We start from the raw sequence: 23,299 nt of genomic DNA, 5'->3' as shown, positions 1-23,299 counted from the left end.
CCCAGTAGGGGATATGCAGGAGGCAGCCGATCAATGATTCTCTTTCATCATTGATGTTTCTTTCTCTCTCTCCCTCTCCCTTCCTCTCTGAAATCTGTGTGTGTGTGTGTGTGTGTGTGTGTGTGTGTGTGTATATGTGTATTTATTTATTTATTTATTTATTTTTTAAAGAAAAGAATCAAACTGCCGTCATTTCCATAAGGGAAGTAAGACCTGTGTTCCACACAACTGATTCACACATGAATTCTTGGAGCACAGCCTGTTACGGAACTGGGAACTATGTGTAGTTTTTGGCCCACAGGCTTCACAGGCAGTAGTAAAGACTTTGTAAAGCAAAAGCCTATTAATGGTAATAAGACCATATTTATGTTCAGTTGAAAACATTCAAAATCCTGTCGAAATAGATCGTCTGACACACTTTTAAAGTTTTTCCTCTGCAAAGAAAAATTCTTAAAATTTAAGATAAATCATAAAACCTTTCCTAAAGTATTCAATCACAGTATGCTTCCTCTTTAAATAGTAAGGGATAATAAAAAGGTATAGGAATAGCCAAAACCAGTTTGGCTCAGTGGATAGAGCGTCGGCCTGCGGACTGAAAGGTCCCAGATTCGATTCCAGTCAAGGGCATGTGCCTTGGTTGCAGGCACATCCCCAGTAGGGGGTGTGCAGGAGGCAGCTGATCGATGATTCTCTCTCATCGATGTTTCTGACTCTCTATCACTCTCTCTTCCTCTCTGTAAAAAATCAATAAAATATATATTTTTTAAATGGTATAGAAATAAATGCTACTATAATTCACCACCAATACCAGAAAAAAAATTTTATTTTCCTTGGACATTTCAAATTATTTAAACAACAATGCTGAATTTTTCTTTGAACTTAGAACTTATCTGTGTTTTTTTCTTATTTTCTTAATACTTTGAACTTGCCCTAAATCCTACCCACAATTTTTTCTTTTTCTTCTAAAATGCTCTTTAAATGGAAATGTAGTGGGAGTAGAAAATTATTAAGTAATTACTAAAATGTAGTGGGAGTAAAAGATTTCAGTATTCTATATAAGTCTAAGATATATTTACAAAGATATACTCAAAACTTCTCAATAACACGGGTGTTTATAAAAGGATATATGAGCTTCTGTTGATTATGTATTGTCTGCTTAGCTCTGAATTATGGAGTTAATCCAAGGGCCCAAGTATGGTGTTCACTTGTCAGTATTCTTAATTTCAGCGATTACAAAGCCCCACAATAATTTTGCTGAATACACCAAAGGAGAGACAGACCCCATCTAACTTACTATCTGGGTCTTCGAGAGGGAGATCATTGCAAGAGTCTGTATCTGAGTAGGTTCTTCGTCGTCGCTGAGAGAGCCGGTGAAGTGTAGACGCTGGTTCTTTTATAGAGTGGCTACTCCTGCAAATTAAAAAGAAAGCATTAAACTGTAACGTTTTAAACAAATGCAAACACCCTCAACTTATCTGGAGTTTTAAATGACGTTTCTTTAAATGAAAGAGGAACTACCTTTATGCCAAAGTTCTATTTTAGTAAGTTCTACTTGTTCAGAGGTCAGGCCACAAGTCAAATCATTTAGAATCCAGCTGATAACTCAGAGAATATGACCTTTGAGCCAAACTAAATGCAAAAGGGATAAAATGAAAATCGCTTTTTTTTTTTAATAGAGGAAAATCCAGCTAGACAGAAATATATCAGATGGTTAACAAATGTTTAAAAACTAAAAATTATGGATTTCACAAATGCACAGATCTAGTGTCAATCCATATCTGATTAAAAACAGCAGGGTGAAGAGGAATATAGGCAGGTAGTGTGGGAGCATATTAAAGGTCAACTCACTGTCGGCAGCAAGACAAAGGTGGCAAATGAAGGCTAAAAAAAATACTTAAAAAGCCGTCTAAAAAATAAAAAAATTAGAAAAATCAATAAAAAAATCCAACATAGAAACAAATCACTGCCACTCGATAGCATTTTGGCTATCAATGTATTAAAGCCCAACATTACTATTCTTAATGATAACCTTGAATCATCAAAAAGGAAAAAAAAATTTACATCTTATTTACCAAGATAAAAAGGATAAAATACAGTTCAGAAAACTTTCTCTCATAAATGTAAAATTTTGTCAAAGGGATCAAGCTGCTACTTTTCTGGAAAATTCTGTTGGTGAAACTCTTCATTCCGATAGGACTGGATACATGGGGCACATCACTGAACACCTCTGAGCACATGATAGTTTAATCAAAGATTACTTAATCATCAGAGAGAGGGGGAAAATGTGACAAAGCAATAATAGGGGCTCAGCACTTATCCTTAATGTAGATAAATAAATGCTAATGTCATTATAATTTCATCACTTTCCAATGAACCAAGTAAGACAACCATAGCAATGTCACCTAACAAGATAAAGAATACTCTAGTTGCCTGGGATATTGGCAAGATCTATCTAGAACATAAAATGTTTAAATGAGTTGAATGAATATACAGGGTGTCCCCAAAAATGTACACACATTTTAATATATGATAGCCCCATTTTGAAAATGAAATGTATTTTAATAAACACTGCCCTCATAATTACTCAAAGTGTGTGTATGTATTTGTGTGTATACTTTAAAATATCAATTGCTTTTTCTCTCTTTTTCGGTACGATCTTTAGAATCTAATAAAACAATAGCTCAGCCCAGCCAGCGTGGCTCAGTGGTTGAGCATTGACCTATGAACCAGGAGAACACGGTTCAATTCCCCATCAGAGTACATGCTTAGGGTTGTAGGCTCAATCCCCAGTGGGGAGCATACAGGAGGCAGCCAATTAATGATACTCTCTCATTGATGTTTCTTTCTCTCTCCCTTCCTCTCTGAAATCAATAAAAGTATTTTTTTTAATAAATAAAAAAATATTTTTAAAGAAAGAAAAACTGCTCAGTATGAATATATGATGCACTAAAAGCAGTAGTAAAATGAGCCTAATCTTTGGAGCCTTGTTATATCAAATATTGATTTATAAACCATCAAATTATAGCATTTAATATAATTTTAAATATCTAAAAGAAGTATTAAAGCCCTAACTGGTTTGGCTCAGTGGATAGAGCCTTGGCCTGTGGACTAAAGGGTCCCAGGTTCAATTCCGGTCAAGGGCATGTACCTTAGTTGTGGGCACATCCCCAGTAGTGGGTGTGCAAGAGGCAGCTGATCAATGTTTCTCTCTCATCGGTGTTTCTAACTTTCTATCCTTCTCCTTTCCTCTCTTATTAAGAGGTATAATAGCTGGCAAGGTGCTTACCTTGCTGGTTAATTTATTTACTCATTTTTTTTCTTTACTACATACTATGGCAGGCCCTATACTAAACACTAAGAGATAGAAATGCTGAGCAAATCAGAACCAGACTCTGCCCATACAGAATTTAGATTCCACACCACTTTATGTTAAAGGTTCAAAGAACTTCCCTAATTAGCTATAAATTTGGGAGAACTTAGTCAAAAGAAAGTTACTTTACCTCTCTGAACTGCAAGGACCAGGGTGGCTGATAGAACGCTTCATCTAGAAATTTTTTTAAAAAGTAAGCATAATCCATTAGTCAAGTAAAATAAAGCAGCTCTAATATATTATCCTTATTCAGATTTAAAAAATGGCTGGCCAAAACAATTATGTTTTACATACTCAAGTAACATTATTAGCACAACTTCAAGCTTTCTCCCTAGTAACCATTAATGAGAATCTTTCTCAATATGTACCAAAAACATGCTGGATTCTTTTCTCAATGCTAAAAACCAAATTTTATATCATATGTGTGTTTGTGTGTATATACACAAATATAAAAAAGAGTATACTTATCTAGTCCCCCCCAAAAAAATCATAATGTTTTTTATAAAGAAGTGTATTTGGTAAGCCAGAAAATATTCTAATCTCTCTATGTATTTTTTAAAGGACAGGAATAGAGTCTAGGAGCAAAGCTTCTCTTTATCATTCATTATTCAGGTAGCTGTCACACAGATGTTCTAAAGGATGGTTTTCATGGAAGATGGCATTAATAATTCATGTCTTTAAAGAACTCAGAAGAGGAACCCTAAGCCTCAAATACAATAGGTTTCTAAAAACACATATTAAAAATATAAATAAAATTGGATTAAGCAGAACATTCATAAATATGACAAATACTAAATTCAACTAATGAAAAAAAATAGAAAGAGGCAATCAAGTAAAACAGATTATTTCAATATTTAACAAGGTAACAAAATGATGAAATGTATATTAAAGGCTAAGAATGGTTGACTTTATATACAGGCTCAAGGGTCTTAGAGGTCCAATCTATGTCTAACATTTGTGTTATGTAAATAAACATCTTCTACATTTGTAACATGAGCCACCAGTTGCTCTGAGAAATCCCAGCTGAAATAACAGTTATGACCCATCCATGAGTCCAGGGATATCTGGTTGACATTAAGATGCAACTGTATTATTAATACCTCCTTTAACAGAAACCACTTCCTTTAGGATTATTCACCCAACAACATCCCCACTACAGTTATCATCAATCTGTGCATCAAAAAGACCACTGTTTGAACTTCCATGAAGATTTGAAATATAATTGAATGCAAGCTAATTTTAAGAGGGACATAATGAAAGTAGCTACATAAAATGGTTATCACTATCAAGTTAATTTTAGAATTCTCAAATGTTTTGTTTTTTTCACTTACTCATGTTATTTTTAAAAAGGCGGTTTTCTCATGAAGACTGACCTTACTTTCCCTATCTCTAGAACTAATTACCATAAGCCACAGTCTGTGCTCTATGTGTGCAAAAAAATGGCATGGCAAGGAAAAATAAGCAGCCTCTGACTGGATTTCCTGTAATGTTTTGTTGGTAAAAAGTTTTGGTTTAATGTTTCTATTGATAAAAGGTTTTGGTTTAGAGGAGGAACATTTATTAGAGTTTCTTATACATCATTACAAATATAACCTCTCGGGACTATAGAGCATTTGAAACAGAAGGCATTGTCTTCAGAAGTTCAATACAAACATGGCAGGTTTGAGGTTTATTTACTGTATTTGGCTCTGTAAAGTACATCTTTAAAAAACAAACAACAGCGGACCTCTTGTCCATCAGTCTCAGGAACACAGCACCAAATATCCATCTCAAAAGATCACGTTTTGTTCAGCTATATGTGTTATTTAACATTTCACAGTATATCTATAATTATTCTAAAAGCAAAACTGTCAAACTGTGTTCTACTGAATGCTACAGTCCTGAGATATTATTCAAAAATAAATAAAAAGGGTATAATTGCCAAACAAATTTCAGAAACACTGCACACCACTTCCCCTTCTCAGAGGTCATAAAAGAAAAACTCATTACATTAATACTTCCTTTAACAGAAATCACTTCCTTTAAGATTACTCACTCAACAACATCCCCTAATATAAACAGGTCAGGTCTTTTGCAAAGAGCCTCTGATGTAGAAGACACTTGATTTTACAGATGCTTGAGGTCCAGAGAGAGTAAGAAACTTGCCTACTCAGAGGGTTCAAATCCAAATGCAGACTACAAAATACTGTTTCCCCTGCAACAAGTTGTTTCAAATTCCTTACAATTTCTGTAAAGATTTGCTTATCTTATCCCATCATCCCAAATAGAACAGTTTTCCCCAACATTTTTCATGTCACCGCACCCAGAGAACAGTGTAGTCTTTTCCTGGCACAATGGGGTAAATGGTACAGGCTCCCCAGGGGAGGGGGAATCATGACCGTGGCACATGCTGAGCTCACCAGATGAAAGGCTCCAATAGAGAATACGAATACAATTTTAAAAAAAATTAACCTGCTGACTATTTCCCACCCACTGTCAGATTCCACCCTTAAAAATAAAAACAAAAAACAGAAGTACATGCAATATTGCTAGAAGAAAAACAGTTAAGTTCCAACCATTTGAACAGGAGAAGGTGACACAGGAGAAACTAAGGGATCCGGGTGGGACAGCTGAAACATCTCAGGTTTAAACTTGGCGTTTGCTATCTTCACACATTCCTCAAGCGTTGTGATGAACGTATTACATGTGGCACTGAGTAGGGAAGAGGCTTCGTTCATGTTCTGAAAAATTACAGAGTTGAACAGATTCACATACACGACTATGTACCATCACGCATTACCTTATAATCAAGTACTGAGTAGGACATCTGACTAGATTATGGTCAAATCTATTTAAAATACACTACATTAGAAAATTAAAGCCATACATGAATGATAATTACCTGTTTCTCAGGCAAATAATGTATGAAATTAGATCCTAAGAAAAAATAAGTTTTTTATATTGAAAAATCGTGTACAGAATTTCTTAGATAAACCTAACCTAAATGGAATTTTGTAACTATCTGAATTCCAAAGGTGATCAGAGCAGTGGAAACTGGAGAATTAATTAGTGGCAGACACCATTCTCCCATTTCTTCCTTGGTAAAATAAAAACTCTCATTTTTTTTTTGATTTTTTTTTTTGAAGACAGCAAAGTACTGCAAAGCATGATCAGATATAAGAGGCTATCCCTGTTATACCTCTATGCTGGGAGGTGAATGATTCTCATCATGGTGAACAAATTCTTGAATCGTATGAACTTGCTGCATTAAAAGGTCACAGTAGAGGCGAAGTTCAGACATTTTGGTTTTCAGAGATTCGCTGGTTTCACTTATTTCTAAAAGGGAACATACATAAACATTCAATTAGATCATTTTCATATTTTGGGGGCAAAGCAATAAAATGGAATCATTTAAAAAGCAAGACAGGGCTCTCTCCGCGAAGCGTGCTGTGCCTTTCCCCTCCCTCTGCTTCCCCAGCGTGTTCTCTTCAGGAGCACACCCAAGCCTCCCCTCCGGCTCTTCTGTCTCGCAAAGCTCTTACCTAACTCCCTCTCTTCTAAACTCCACACGCCCATCAACTACCTCAGTAACTTTCTAAATAAACTTTCCCTTATAATTTCAGTTCCTTGGCTCTGAATTTTGATTTCAAGCTGAACTCAAAGCTAGCTCAACTCATCTCTAAGGCCTAGTGCCATTTTCCTGCCACTAGCCTGTGTCTGATGGCCCTTTCCTGCCGTTCTGGGGATGGTGCCCTCAAAAACACGCTTGTGCCTTCCTTCTCCAGGCAGGCATCCTTCCAGCCTTTCTCCTCTCCTTTCCCCAGCATGCCCCTCTCTTTCATGCTCCCTCTCTTTTCTGTGCACCCATCTCTCTTTTCATCTCTCATGGCACCTATCTTTCTCCTAAGCAGGGTTTTTTTAAAAGTAAGACAATAAATACAAATATCTGTAGTGTGAGGCCTTGGAATAGGATACAAACACTGTAAGCAAGCACATTCTCCTCAGATTAATGGGGAAAAATTGGCAGTCTATGTCTAACATGAAGTTTGGGTAGATTAATTCCCAAAGACAGGGAGATGACCGCTGAATGTCTTATACGAGGTATTTCCATTCCACCACTCATCTTTCATTTGAAAAATGCTTACATTTTTCTTTTGCAAATTGGCTTTTCTTATCCTTAACTCATTTTTCCAGTTCTGATATTTGGGTTTTCTATTAATAATATGTAAACTGGTCATTTGTAAAATTTCTTATACACTAAATGTAGCCATCTTTCACCTGTCCTTTCTACTCTAAAATACATTTCAAGATCTGCCAGTTCTGTTTTATTGTATGTTTTGACATAAAAATATTTTTAGTTTTTATGTAGTTAAAACTATTTTACATAAACATTCATTTATTTTTATTTTTTGGTCTTTTCATTGCTTTATTTTCATATTATATTTATTTTCAGAATTTTTAAATTAACAGCTCACTTTCTTTTGTTTAATATATCTGGACAGACTAACCCTTTAGCCATAATCTCCACCACTTGCTTACCAATACCTTCTAAACTAGAGGAATAAGCAGCAGAGGAAGGAGAAAAATACACATAGCAGATCCTGGTGCTTCTGCATCCCTGAGTCTGCGGCACTGCTTTGTGGTACTAGCCACAGAGTTTCTCTAGCTAGAGCAGACCAAAGAGCTCTAGCTGCCCACTTACCCTAACCTACTACTCAAATTTAAGCCCATTGCTTCTTTTTAATTGTAGTAAAATATGTTACTATTTTAATCATTTTTAAATATACAGTGTGCTGGCATTAATTATATTCATGCTACCATATAACCATTACTCCCATCCGCCTCCAAAACTTTTTCATCTTCTCCAGCCAAAACTCTATACACATTAAACACTAACTCCCCATTCTCCCCTCCCCTGTCCCCTAGAAAACACCATTCTACTTTGTTTCTATGAATTTGACTACTCTAGATACTCCATATTAAGTACAGTCATACCATATCTGTCCTTTTGTGACTAGTTTATTTTACTTAGCATAATATTTTAAAGATCCATCCATGTCGTAGTGAATGTCAAAACTGCCTTCCTTTTTAAGGCAGAACAATATTCTATTGTGTGTATATGCCATACTATATTTATCCACTCATCTGTCTATGAATGTTTGGGTTGTTCCCGCCTTTCATTCCTTCTTATCCTACTCTTTCCATGATGTTCTTTTCATATATCCATAATTTAGTGCTTTCACTAGTTTAGATAACTTTTATTGTTTTTAATTATAAAAGTAATATAAGGTCGATCCAAGATGGCTGCTCGGGTATACACCTAGCCGCAGCAGCTCACAACAATTTCAAGGGAATACAACTAAAATGTAGAGTGGACATTGCCCAGAGCTACAGGTAGTCGACTGACTGAAAACTCTACAATAGGAAGGAGGGAGAAAACCAGAAGGAAAATCAGAGGAGCTGAAAAAAAGCCTAAGGTACGGAGACATGCTGCGCGCTCGCACGCACGCACGCGCGCGCGCGGATAGGTCGCAGCCGGAGAGGAGGAGAGGGCTGGGTGCTGCCTGGCGTTCCCTAGCAGGAAGGAAATAGAACCCTCAGCCTGGGCTGAACCCCCGAACCGGCAGCGCTGAGCCCCAAGTTATGTGCCAGACCCTGGGACCCAGGCTCCGGCAGGGGGAGACAATCCCGGGGGACGGCGAAATGCGGGGCCCCCAGAGTCGCGCGCACATGGCGCGCAGAGGACTGAATGTTGACTCTGATGCTGGATTACCCTAGCCGGAAGAAACAAAGCCTCCGGCGGCAGCTCTGAGCCTCAGTCCAGACCGCCCAGAATTCCAGGTCTGGGCCAGTCCCTGGGGACCCAGGTTCGGGCAGGGGGAGACGGAGCTGTGAGGTGGAGTCCTGGGAGCGCGGCGAAAGGCCGAGCCCCTGGAGTCGCGCACACTGTGCGCAGAGGACAGTCTGTTGACTCTGATCCTGGACTCCCCTAGTGGGAGGGAAAAAGAAAGCTCCAGACTGGAGGAACGCCACGAGGAGCAGGAGCCCCTGCCGGACACCGGCCAGCCGGGCGCCAGCAAGGAGCCGGGCGATGGGGCCCCCAGTGGGGGGGGTGCCCCTGAGCCTTCGACTGCTGAGCGCTGGCAACGGAGCCAAGGACGGGGGCTGCTTCCTGGGCGGCGCCGACCCCGGCAACAGGCTGGAGCAGCGTGGGAGCCCGCGGAGAACAAAGGGGTGCCACAGGCCAACCTGCTGAGCTCCCAGGACAAGGAGGAAGAAACCAAAGAAGTTCTCAATGTGAAGAAATCAAGTGAGAGCAAATGATAGTAAAATTACTTAAGAAAGAATACAAAGAAGATCTTGAAAAATCAAAGACTAAGTCAGAACTCAACGCACCAGCCAACATTGCAACATAAATGTGTTTTGTTTTTTTTTAAAAAAGAAAAAAAAAAAAGAGAAAAAAGGGACAGAATGTTGGAACAGCGGCGACCAGGCCTAGAGTGGCCAGGCACAAGGCAGTGGCAGCTGGGCCTGGAGCAGCAGTGGCCAGGCCCCAGAGCAGCAGCAGCCAGAACAAGAGCATCAACGGCCAGCACTGGAGCAGCCAGACCTGGGGCAGTGGCAGCCAGGCCTGAGGCAGAGGCGGCCAAGCCCAGGGTGGCCAGTCCAGGAACACCCAGACACGGAGTGGCTGGGCCCGGAGAAGCCCGGTCCAGAGCAGCCGGGTTGGGAGCAGCCAGGCCCAGAACAGCAGTAGCCAAGCACGGAGCATCCAGGCTGGGAGCGGCCAGGCTCGGAGCAGCCGGGTCGGGTGCGGCCAGGCCCGGAGCAGCGGCAGCCAGGCTGGGAGCGGCCAGGCCCGGAGCAGCTGGGTCTGGTGTGGCCAGGCCTGGAGCAGCGGCTGCCAGGCTAGGAGCGGCCAGGCCCGGAGCAGCAGCTGCCAGGCTGGGAGCAGCCAGGTCCGGAGCAGCCGGGTCTGGTGTGGCCAGGCCCGGAGCAGCGGCTGCCAGGCTGGGAGCAGCCAGGCCCAGAGCAACAGCTGCCAGGCTGGGAGCGGCCAGGCCCGGAGCAGCCGGGTCTGGTGCGGCCAGGCCCGGAGCAGCAGCTGCCAGGCTGGGAGCGGCCAGGCCCGGAGCAGCCGGGTCTGGTGCGGCCAGGCCAGGAGCAGTGGCTGCCAGGCTGGGAGCAGCCAGGCCCGGAGCAGCAGCTGCCAGGCTGGGAGCGGCCAGGCCCGGAGCAGCCGAGTCTGGTGCGGCCAGGCCAGGAGCAGTGGCTGCCAGGCTGGGAGCGGCCAGGCCTGGAGCAGCGGCTGCCAGGCTTGGAGCGGCCAGGCCCGGAGCAGCCGGGTCTGGTGCGGCCAGGCCAGGAGCAGTGGCTGCCAGGCTGGGAGTGGCCAGGCCTGGAAAAGCGGCTGCCAGGCTGGGAGCGGCCAGGCCCGGAGCAACCGGGACTGGTGTGGCCAGGCCCGGAGCAGCGGCTGCGAGGCTGGGAGCGGCCAGGCCCGGAGCAGCAGCTGCCAGGCTGGGAGCGGCCAGGCCCGGAGCAGCCGGGTCTGGTGCGGCCAGGCCAGGAGCAACGGCTGCCAGGCTGGGAGCGGCCAGGCCCGGAGCAGCAGCTGCCAGGCTGGGAGCGGCCAGGCCCGGAGCAGCCGGGTCTGGTGCGGCCAGGCCCGGAGCAGCGACTGCCAGGCTGGGAGCGGCCAGGCCCGGAGCAGCCGGGTCTGGTGCGGCCAGGCCAGGAGCAACGGCTGCCAGCGGCCAGGCCCGGAGCAGCGACTGCCAGGCTGGGAGCGGCCAGGCCCGGAGCAGCCGGGTCTGGTGCGGCCAGGCCAGGAGCAGTGGCTGCCAGGCTGGGAGCGGCCAGGCCCGGAGCAGCGGCTGACAGGCTGGGAGCGGCCTGGCCCGGAGCGGCCGGGACCGAAGCAACCGGTCCCAGAGCAGCCGGGTCGGGTGCGGCCAGGCCTGTAGCAGCAACAGCCAAGTCCAGAGCAACTAGGTTGGGAGCGGCAGTGACCAGACCCGGAGCAGCTGGTTGTGGAACGAACCAGAGCAACAGAGGCCAGGCCCGGAGCAGCGACTGCCAGGCTGGGAGCGGCCAGGCCCGGAGCAGCCGGGTCTGGTGCGGCCAGGCCAGGAGCAACGGCTGCCAGGCTGGGAGCGGCCAGGCCCGGAGCAGCAGCTGCCAGGCTGGGAGCGGCCAGGCCCGGAGCAGCCGGGTCTGGTGCGGCCAGGCCAGGAGCAGTGGCTGCCAGGCTGGGAGCGGCCAGGCCCGGAGCAGCGGCTGACAGGCTGGGAGCGGCCTGGCCCGGAGCGGCCGGGACCGGAGCAACCGGGCCCAGAGCAGCTGGGTCGGGTGCGGCCAGGTCCGGAGCAGCAGCAGCCAAGTCCAGAGCAACTAGGTCGGGAGCGGCAGTGACCAGACCCGGAGCAGCTGGTTGTGGAACGAACCAGAGCAACAGAGGCCAGGCCCGGAGCAGCCAGGCCCGAAACAGCTCGCTCCTCGCCTGTACCTGCCCACGGCTGCCTCTCAGACATGGCTGGAAACTTTTGCGGGAACTTGAGGGTCTGCTGAATCAAGTGATTAAGGCTTAGATCTGGATGTGTTGAGTTAGTATAGCGCTGGGGTGTTGATCTGTGAGTGCCTTGGGTGGGGCCTGGATGAGGCTGGTTGACCTATTTGAAAATGTCTTTTGTGTGAAGTGTATCATTGGGCATGTGGAGGTATTATTGATATGAGAAAATGCTAAGTAACAGATTTACTATCTGAAAAGGGATTTACTATCGGGGAAAGGGAGGGAGGAAGAGACTGAACATAAACTGTGCACCTATGGATGAGGACAATGGGGGATGGGGAGGGGGCAGAGGGTGGGGTGGGAACCTGGTGGAGGGGGGAAGAAATGAGGAACCTTTGTAATAATATGAACAATAAAGATTGATTTAAAAAAAATAAAAAAAAATAAAAAATAAAAAAAATAAAAAAAAAAAAGTAATATAAGGTCAATGAAGAATTTTGGAAAATCAAAAATATAGAAAAGAAAAATTGAACAACTATAATCTCGCTACCAAGATATAAATACTATTGTTATTTTCACATTATATCTGCATATAATTGAATACCATAAGTTATTTGCCTTGCTTTTGATTTTTATTTAGTCCTTTTAAGTTGATAATATATGTACATAATGAAGTCAAAAGGTATACAGTGAAAAGTGAGTCTTCTTCCCACAAATTCCCTTTCTAAAGGTAATAACTTTATCAGTTCTTACCTATCTTTGCTGACCTGTCCAATGAATGAATATATAATGTTGAATCCTGTTTTTTTCAATTATTATTTAAGCTTAGGCATTGCCTCACATCATTAAAATTCCTTGTAAACATTTTACTGCCTATATATCAGCTTATGTAAGCACTATACAGTTTACTGAACCATTCCCCTGAATTCAAACCTTTGCATTGTTTACAGTTTTTTGTTTTTTTTATTTTACAGAGGAAATGAGAGGGAGAGAAAGAGATAGAAACATCAATGATGAGAGAGAATCATTGATCTGCTGCTTCCCAAATGCCCCCTACTGCGAGTCCCCAACCCAGGCATGTGCCCTTGACCAGAATTGAACCAGAACCCTTCAGTCCGCAGGCTGATGTTCTACCCACTGAGCCAAACCAGCTAGGGCTACAATATTTTTTTGATGAATATCTATGCACATAAATCTTCTACATTTCTGATTATGTCTTTGGGATAAATTACTACAAGTGAAATGATAATTTATATTTGTGTTTAAGAAAATATTCTTACTGCAAAGGAAGTTACCTTTTTCTTTTTTAGTCCTTGTGTCAGTCAAACAGGCTTTGGAGCTCCCCAGAGCAACCAGCCACCTTTGTCTTTCAGCTGCATTGACCGCCTTCATGTAGAAATGCTGCTCTCCTGGAATGATTAATTCCATTCTTGTGTTGTCTGCTGAATGGACTATGATGATGAACAAAGGAGAAATACAGTCATGGAATTAAGTAAGTTGGGGAGAATCAAAGCATCACTCTTATACAGTATTAGATGTTTCAGACACTTAAAACCACAAACTATGACTTAAGATGCAGGCAGTGCTGCTCCCTAAGGGGCTACCCCCCAAACTGCCATTCTCACGTCTACCCCAGCTGGCAGTGGTGCCAGGCAAAAGAGAAAACACATATATTAACTACTAAATATAATATGTACTGAGAAGTGAGAACAAAGAACTCCCTCCCTTAGGGCCAACTGGACTACCCTAAATACACATCCATTATTAACTTATCACTCAGTTTTTACTGAGTTCTTTGAAAGCAGAGTCTGTGTTTTGGTATCCCCCAAGCCTAGGTAGTGCCTGGCATATAGATGAAGCACAACAAATGTTAACTATGGCCATATTGTCCTCAAGTAATGGGCACATCATAATCACTAGGAAGGCAAGAGTATTTTGAAGATCTTTTCCCCTCCATCCTCCTTCTCTTCTCCTACACAGCCCACCTTGATGCTCTGACAAAAGAGAGCTCATCAAGAATTATGCTGAGTCAATCCTAACTCTTATAAGACTAAATTTGTCTTAGATTGCCATTAATCACAAGTACCCTGTTTCCCCGAAAGTAAGACAGTGTCTTATATTAATTTTTGCTCCCAAAGATGCGCTAGGTCTTATTTTCGGGGGATGCCTTATATTTCACTCAGAAGGAAACCTGTAAGTAGGTCTTATTTTCGGGGAAACACGTTATTTACTCAGCTCAGAGCAGTGATGATAGGGAAGATAGAGCAAGAGGAAAAAAAAGTCTTTGCTTTAATAGAGGTGATAATTTAACCAAGGAACCAAACTGACACACTAAAAATAATCAAGACATCTAAATGTTGAACTCCTTGATACAGAGACTTCATGTGTAATTATAATGAGAGAAAGATAAGAAGAGACAGAAAATAAAAAAGGTTTTAAGAAGAAGGATTTGATGACAGCAGGATTGGCTTAAAACTGAAACAGAAAAGCTGCATGAGAAAAGTTCTAGATGAGAAACTAAATATAGTATATACTGAGAATATCAGGAGACAGGCTAAATGAAGCATTGTGTTATATCACCAAGTAATGATATTCATGAATGGACAAATGATCAATCATAGGTACAAAAGATTTCTAGTCTGGGGTAAAATTATTGAAATCCCAAAGCTCCAAGGATAATTCTTTTTTGCTACTTGCTAATTACTAGGGGGGAAAAAATCAATAGCTACCTTAAAAGAAAATAATGTTTTAATTTCCGATGATGTTTCCACAAAAATGAAACTAAAGTAAAGATGACTCATTTTTAAATATACCAGAATTGATGTATCAGTCAAGCAGTCACCTGAGAAAGCAACAAAGTTAAGAATAATGCTTCTAATACACCAAATTCTAGGAAACATGGACGAGACCTCTATATGTAACACCGCAAAACATTGAGAGAAATTAAAACCCTAATTAAATATAGAAATATACCACATTAATGGATCAAAAGATTCAATATTGTCAAGAATATAATCCTCCCCAAATTGATATAAAGATTCAATGCAATTCCAATCAAAATTCCAACAAATATTTGTGGAGATTTACAAACGGATTCTAAGATGTAAAATGAAATGTAAAGAACCAATTATAAGTGAGACAAAAGGTAGTCCAGAAAAAGACCTATCCACACAGACATGGTCACTCACTTTGTGACAAAGATGTCCCTGCAGTGCAGTGGGTGAAAGGTTACTCTTTTCAATAAGTTGTGCTCAGCCATCGGAGGGTAAAAAACAATGAATCTTGACCCCTACCTGAGACCATATATAAAAATAAAATTTAAGCCAGTCACAGACCTAATATAAACCTAGATATAAATAGTAAAACATTAAAGCTTCAAGAAGGTAACAGAGGATTTCTTTAGTGGAACATAAAAATTTCTAATAACAAAACTAATAAACCGGACTTTATTAAAATTAACATGTGTTCATCAAAAGATATTATTAACAGAATAATATGCAAACTACAGAGTGAAAGAATACCTTTGCAATATTAAAAAAATCATCAGATTATATAAAGAACTCTTACAGATCAACATGAAAAATAGTCCAGTTTAGAAATTGGGCCAAAGAACTGAAAAGGGACTTCAAACAAGGATATTCAAATGGCTAATTATATCTGAAAAAAATACTCAACATCATTATGGATTGAAGAAACCTATAGGAGACAGTCAATCAATGTTCTTTCTCATCAATGTTTCTCTCCCTTTCCCTTCTTCTCTCTCTCTCAAAAAAAAAAAAAGAAAAAATCAATAAAAATGTTTGAAAAAAGAAAGAAGCCAGACACAGAAGAAAATACTGATTTATAAATGTCCTAAAAACCTATTCGTGGTGATAAAGTCAGATTAATAGTTACCTTTTAGAGGAATTAGGAGCAGAGGGGACATAATAATTTCCCAGCATTTGGGATGAGGATAATATTCTAATTCTTGATCTGGGTGGTGGTTACACAAGCATGTACACTTTGTAAACATTCTTTAAATTGAGTACTTAAGATTTGTGCCCTTTTCTATGAGTATATTATTCTTCAACAACCTGATTACTTTAAAGAGAAAACAATGGAACAAAAATGATGCCATGGCTAAAAAACATTTGGAATTGCCTTAGAATTCTGCCACTAATAGTATTTTAAAATCCTCAAAGTTGGCAAATTTTTAAACTTTGAAGGTAGTTTGATTTCTAATTCTCATCAAATCTCATTTGGAAATGAATCTGGGGAATGAGATGAGTTAAAACCATCACACTTTAAAAAGATAAAAACTTATGCTTTGAATGTTCTTTTCTTGTAAAATTTATAAAAAGTAAAATAAAAAAGCAAAATTAATCCCACATATTTCAGGGATTATGCAAGTAACAATACACCAGACTGGTGATTCTATATCTTATATAGCCGTGATTCTCTGAAGGAGTTTAACATTCACTCTTCTAGAGCTCATTTTTCCTTCAATTCTCTTAAAGAATTCAATACTTCTCACTATCATTCTGCTTGATCTCTCCTACCTACCTACCTCCATCCTACACATCCCAAACACACATACAAAAGAATCAATGGTCCATAAAATGTTTCTTCATGAAAATTACAGCATTTATTGCTTTATTTCCTCCATTTCAGAAGAACACAATATGGAAGGGGGGAGGGTAACTTGACAGTTGAGAGATCTGACAAACTCTGCCTCTGCCAGGTGGTCAGGGTTAACATTTAGAGTGACATGTCATGTTGACAGGACCCACTCTTGATATGATGAGAATGGCACTGTACCTCTGTGACTTTCCTCCTAAAACCCATAACCCCAGCCTAACCATAGGAAAAACATCAAATTCCAATAGAGGGGCTTCCTACAATATCCCTGACCAGTATTCCCTAAAACTCTAAAGATCACCAAAAAGTAAAGAAAAGAAAAACATCTCTATTACTCAGAAGAGCTTATCTTCGATTAGGCCTAGAACCATTTTATGACCCTGACTTAACACTTTATCAGAAACCTACAGAGCTTTAGAATTCAGCTTTCGATCTTCACAATGCCATTTTACGAGAATGAAGAGAACACTTGTAGACTCAGCATGGACACATAAGTGGCATCCACAAGAAATTATTTTTCAAGTCCATATTGGAAGATGTGCACTAGTACTTTAAAATTCAATTCAAAGTATGTTCATAGACAGAAACATCAAAACTATGCTTAACAATGCTAAGTGCCACTCCTGAATGCTAAGGAAATAAGTGGTATTAGAAGACCCCTACTTAGTTAGAAATGCTTTTTTCCCATTTTTGGAGTATGCTGCAGAACCCTTTACTTACCTTTACCTAACTTCCTCTAATTCCATTTATTCACTTACCTTTAATTTCACAAACTGCCATCTTTATACTTCCTTTGCTGCCTTTGCAAACATCATCTTGTGAATCATAGTAGGACAATATTCCATTATCTAGAACAAACCAACGAGGCTGCCAACCTACAGAATCATAAATAATGAAAAGTTAATGAAAATTTACTTTCATCACATAGAAAACTGGTTTCAAAACTTACCATCCATGTTATTTACTGGCTCTAAAATACCAGTCGATAATGAATTTTTTTAAATGACAAGCCCTGCCCAAAATGTTCTGGCATCAATCTCTACTTTGTTGGGAGAGATTTCTGAGGAAATGTCTCGATCAGCATAAATATGGGGGGTGATACCTTTATTCTGGCTCACTACTTTCTCATTAACAACCCATAGGCCCATCCTCAAATACACCCCTCCCCTGGGTGCGATATAAATGTCCCCTTCTTCCAAAGGGAAGAGAGTTTAGTTATGATATAATGGGGGGAAGAACGGGGGAAACAGAAGACCTGGATTCTAGACCAAGCTCTATTACAATTCTTTAGTTGGATAACCGGGACTACAAATCTCTTCATTTCATTAAATATCAAAAACACCAAGTCTGGAGAGTGGACTGAACAAGAAGACCCCCTTAGTTGCCACCTAGTTCTCTAATTCTACAATGTGACCTTCCCCTCTCTTATGTTTCCAAAGCAAGCTCCCTTGCATACAGTAAGTGCTGCTGGATGAATCTGTCTCTTACACAGAAGCTGCACACCCTGTGGTGAGCGTGGTTCCCACCCACCCCTCTCTCCTTGCTCTGCCGCTGCACAGCTCTGGCAGAAATGCTAGAAACTACAATCATTCGTTTAATTAGTATTTATTCAGAGACTAGAGCACACAGCTATCACTAACAAGAAGTTGGGGATGAGAATAATGACCTTCCTCAAAGCTCAGCTCCCACTCTTACAAGCCAAACTCAGTGTTCCCTGAAATCTTATTAAGCATGCTACTAATTTTTAACAGTTCACTGCTTAGTAGCATGGTGACCTTGTAGGAGGCAATGGGACTGTCCCTGTTCTTTCTGTGACTATTAAATGACACTTCAGCCTGCTCAGTTTGGACATAGCCTGCTATATAATTACTCAATTCCATTTTTCCAGGGTCAAATAGTACTAAGATAATGACAGATGGGGGAAGTTGTTCTTCATCCTATATAGACCCAGGATATATACCCAGCCAAAAACTTTTACCTGTAACACTTTTGAAATGACAATGCTGAGTCATCATAAAAAGGTTAAATTTCACAGCAGGGAATGTCATAATACAGTTCAGAGCGAGGGATAGCCCCCAAAAAAGTTTTAATGCTTGGATAATTATTTTTATGAAACACTATATTCCCTAATGAGGCCAAGCAAATTAGAAAGTAAGTTCTTTTGGCACATGAACTTTATCTTATTCATCACTGCATTCCCAGCATCTCCCTAGAATAGTGCCTGGTACAGACAGGTACTACCGTGTTTCCCCGAAAATAAGACATCCTCCGAAAATAAGACCTAGCGCATGGAAAAATAAGACATCCCCTGAAAATAAGATCTAGCGCTTCTTTGGGAGCAAAAACTAATATAAGACACTGTCTTATTTTCAGGGAAACAGGGTAACAAAAAACTATATTTATTGCTCAAGTGACTGATTGAATGAATGATTAAGTACCAGAAAAGTGAGATAGGGCATGTTATCCATGAGTATAGGTAAGGAGTATATTCATGAATATGTTGTATTAAACATACACAGAAATAATAAAAACATTATCTTTCCAGGCACTAATTCACCTTGGCAAACAAATTATAAGCAGTGTGAAAATACACTCCACCCCAGGCCCTGTGTGATTCTGTAAGCTTGCAATATTGTGACTCAATGTCTTTGAAACAAACACTGAGAAAAAGGATTCACTTAAAATTAATAACAACTTCAAAAGTAGGCATGGTTAATTAATTGAAGATTCCTCTTTCTCTTCACACCTTTTTGAAGAAATACTTAATAAAACATCTCTAATTGATTCACACATTTATGAAGTAGAGAGCTACATCTGTGAAAAAGACTCATAGGTATTCTCTCTTTTAAATTATTTTAAAAACACACACACACACATTCTTTTTGTCTCAAACTACCAACTGTTACTGAAATCCTTATTCTCTACAAAGGGTTCTCACTGAACTGGTTCTTTAAAAGATCCCTTAGTATGAGCAGCTATTCATCCTTCTGACTTACAATGAACTAAAATTAATAATCAGCATTCCATCGAGCCCAATTTAAATTTTAAAAAGGGAATTCTTCCAAAAGATGTAATTTTATCGAGCTTCTACAAGTACATATAGCAGTTAATTTAAATGCTCAGCAATGACTGAAACCTTAAGCACAAGTGGTTAAAACCTTAACCAGCTGGTGCTCAGTGCTATAAAAGACCACATTTTGACACAAGAATAAATTATGACTCATCTCAGGAATCACCCATTGCTCTGTGCTATGCATTAAGCAGTTTCTCCAAAAGACTTCCCAAGACACTGTGCTTATAAACATCTGCAATGAGATGACCATTTGCATAGCTAACCACAGAAGCTACTGTCTTAAAGTTAATACAATATCTCAATTAAACAGAATGAAAATGCTTAATATTTCCTTTTTAAATGTTTCCTATTAAAATGTTTATAGAAACAAACTGACATTTTAGTGTGAACAAAACATCCATCATAAATGATAAAGCATTTGCTGCTATAAATCTGGCAGTAGCATTGTAATCAATAAAATAAAATAAAAAGATGGACAACTGTAGCTCAGTGCTTATGTCTCAAAATGTTTATGTGCAGATTGTGAGCAAAGTCAGGTGGGCACAAGTGTACCACACAATAACTAAGGCTTAATACTTCTGGCAGAGTGAATAAGGGGGCAACAAGTCAAGATTGGCCTGTCACAATGGACCAAAAAATGTTTGCTACTTAATCTTTATTTAAAACCCATTCCCCTTCCTCTGATTTGGTGAGATCATAGAATTCTGGACTAGAAGGCATCTTCAGGAGAAACTATTTGATCGGCCTGGCCTTGGATTGAGCTCCTGAGAGAATAAGTAACTATTCTTACTCTTGGATGATGGCAGAGATGGGACTAGAATTCAGACTCTTAATACGCCAGGTTGTTGATGTCATGGCAAAGGGCCCTCCCTGTGGACTCCTTTCTACAAAAAACAAAACAAACAAACCAAAAAAAAAAAACACCTCACTCTTTGGAGTTCTTCCTTGCAACGCACTTCATGAGTGAAACTGACTTGCCTCCTCCACTTCTGTACGTTGCACTTCTGTATCTTCCACGATTTCTCACACTTACCTGATATCCAAAACAAGGCTATCTCATTGACAACCAACCTCTAGGAGATCATTATGCAGGGACAGCTTCCCAAATAATGCTTCTATGTCCAAACTTCAACAAGAGAGCTATTCAAATAAACCGTGTTGCTTTGGAAATGGAGGGAGGGGGAGGGGTGATGCATAGAAAACATTTCTTAAAATCAAATCTTGATCTTAAGGGGCGCATTCTGGTCTTATACCCTGACCACTCTAGTAACAATATGCTGAGCGGCGTGCGGATGAGGACAGAGATTGCAGCAGCACCTGGGGAGCCAGGGCCATTATTGCTCTTGGAGCTACAGGAGGAGCCAGGATCCCTGCACCGGCCAGGAGGTGGGTGGGGGTCCATCAGGTGCACCTCCCACCGTCCGGAAGGTGCGCCTTCTGGAGCCGTCTCCTGGCAGAGGCCGGCGGAGCTCTCACGGGGACACAGACAGGGTTGAAGCCCGAGAATCTGAAGGGTCCGTGCGCGGAGGGTCCCCGCGGGCGGGCGGGCGGGCACCCGGCGCCGGAGCCCCCGGCCTGCCCGCCCCGCCGCCGGCCCGGCCCGGCCCAGCCCGCTGCCGCCCGCCGCCCCGGGCGCCCGGGCGCAGACCTGTGAGATAGTTGGTCCACTTGTACAGGACGCCCTCCATGCTTCAGGGCCCGGCGCCGCGCATCCTCCTGGCCCGCCGGCCGCGGCGATGGGGAAGGCGCGCAGCCGGACCGCCGCTCCGGCCCCGGCCCCTCCGCCCGCCCGCCCGCGCCGGTGGCGGCCTCAGAGGCCGGGGCGCCGGCCGCCGCGCGCAGCTCGGGCCCCGCGGGCCGCGGGCTCACACATCCCCGGGCGGCCTGCCTCGTGGCGGCGGCGGCGGCGATCGGACCCGCGGGCCGGCCTCCCGCTCGCGTGCTGCGCCCTCCGCGCCGGGCCCGGCCTCCGCGCCGCCCGCCCTCCCGGCCCCCAGGCTCCCCGCTGCTGGCATTGACCCCGGCGTCGCTTTCACTTCCTGGTTGAAAGGGGCCGGGCGGCCCGGGAAACCCCTCCCCGGCGGCGCGCCCGCTCGGCCCGCCGCGCCCCGGGCTCCGCCGCCGCCGCCGCCTGCTCCGCTCCGTCCCCCCTCGGCCCTCGGCTGGCTCCCCGGGCCGCCCTCAGGCTTTAATAACTGAGCCTCCGGTCCTTCCGGTGGTTGTTTTTGTTGTTGTTGTTGTTTGGGAGGAGGGGGGGGGGTCCCAAGAAAATAAAAGATTTCCTATTTATGTTTCATCGTGTCCTCACCTTCAGAGGGTCCAACCCGCTATGTCCCGGGAGGCGGGGGGCCGCTGAGAATCCGCGGCCAGGAGTGGCCATGGGTTCCAGAGAAGAGTCATCAGCAAACAACTCATCAAGGAACGTCATCAGCAAACAACCTTAGACAGCCACATGTAGAAGAGAAAACGGGGAATCAGTTTGGAGTTTGTTTTACTAAAAATGGGGGGGGGCTTTCCCCCTAGCTTTTAGGATTTTTAAAAATCCTGTTTGGAAAGGATCATCATCTTACAGAATGGACAATAATTTCCAGGTGGATGGGATTTTGCAGGGTTTCCGCAAAGCGGATGTAAGGTGCTCAGGGTTGTGGCTTTTCTCAGCATCACCGACGTGGATTCAAAAACATCGCCCCGTCCAGGACCTGATCTAGGCCTTAGCCTTTCTGGTAAAAGGCCTTTGGATATTCATTTGGAAATAAGGGGGATTGATGAATGGATACAGAGATGGGTAGTGGGATGGCCATGGTGATAGTGAAATTCAGCTTTTTCTGTGTGTTTGAACATTCCTCAATTCTGAAATGCTGAGGGGTGAGGCTGGCTTTGGATCCGGCGTCACCGAATCCCTCCTGCACACGGGCTGTGAGGTGGGAACAAAGCGCCCAGCACTGAAGGGACAGGAAGTCCTCCCCTTTCGGGAGTTGGATTTCCACTTCCTGTGGTTTCAGCTACCAGAGGCCAACCACGGGCTGAAAATATTAGATGGAAAATCCCAGAAATGAACAGCTCATACGTTTTCAGCTGCGGGCCTGTTCCGAGCAGCCTGATGAAATCTGCTGACCACCTCCCTCCTGCCAAACCATGAGCCGTCTCTGTCCAGCACATCCAGGCTGTGGTTCAGGACAACAAGATATTTCCAGAGAGAGATCACATTCACATAACTTTTATTACAGTCTGTCGTTGTCTTATTATAAATTATTAATCTCTTACTGTGCTCAATTTATTAATTAAGCTTTATCATAGGTTTGGATTATATGGAAATATATATATGTAGGGTTCAATTCTAGCCTGCTTTCAGACATGCACCGGGGCTTGGAACACATCTGTCCCCGCAGGATAACGGGTCTGAGAGAAAAGAGGGGACCTCTGTACCTCATTCTCTCCTCGTCTGATGTGAATAGTTCCCCATCTGGCAGAGTTGGTAGGAAAAGTGACACTGTGCGCCTCTCTAAGCCCTGAAATCAGGGGCGGCCCCAGGGATGGGAGGAAGTAACGCAAACTCGCCGCAGTGAAGGATGCTGGGGTCCGCCCTGGGCTGGGAGCGGGTTTGCTCCAGACCCGGAGGCCTTCGGGGTGAGTGCGGCTTAGCCTGAGCCTTCCAGGACACCCCGGAATACACCCCTGCCCACCCCCCACCACACACACACACACCCCACACATGCCCGCTAGCTCTCTAGGGGTCTGCAGAAAAGCC

At 42.9% G+C, this 23,299-nt stretch overlaps 1 protein-coding gene across 2 annotated transcripts in view; it reads right to left on the bottom strand.

Annotated features, from left to right (window-relative positions):
• Positions 1–21,586, bottom strand: part of PLEKHA3 (pleckstrin homology domain containing A3) — a 28,197-nt gene extending 6,611 nt beyond the window's left edge. The window contains exons 1-8 of one of the 2 annotated variants that reach the window (XM_084891923.1): positions 21,200–21,585; positions 20,342–20,435; positions 17,237–17,353; positions 13,157–13,312; positions 6,549–6,685; positions 5,926–6,090; positions 3,501–3,544; positions 1,295–1,410 (exon numbers count right to left, since the gene is read on the bottom strand). In XM_084891923.1, coding sequence (XP_084748049.1) covers positions 1,295–1,410; positions 3,501–3,544; positions 5,926–6,090; positions 6,549–6,685; positions 13,157–13,312; positions 17,237–17,258 — 640 coding nt within the window. In that variant the 5' untranslated portion in view covers positions 17,259–17,353; positions 20,342–20,435; positions 21,200–21,585. Of the gene's footprint in view, positions 1–1,294; positions 1,411–3,500; positions 3,545–5,925; positions 6,091–6,548; positions 6,686–13,156; positions 13,313–17,236; positions 17,354–20,341; positions 20,436–21,199 lie in introns of both variants that reach the window. The other variant, XM_084891922.1, reaches the window with a different exon arrangement.
• Positions 21,587–23,299: the final 1,713 nt, after the last annotated feature.

This window comes from Pipistrellus hanaki (genome assembly GCF_964339955.1).
Source record: "Pipistrellus hanaki genome assembly, chromosome: 8".
In the NCBI taxonomy this organism is placed as follows: domain Eukaryota; kingdom Metazoa; phylum Chordata; class Mammalia; order Chiroptera; family Vespertilionidae; genus Pipistrellus; species Pipistrellus hanaki.
This window is presented reverse-complemented; position numbering and strand designations above follow the sequence as displayed.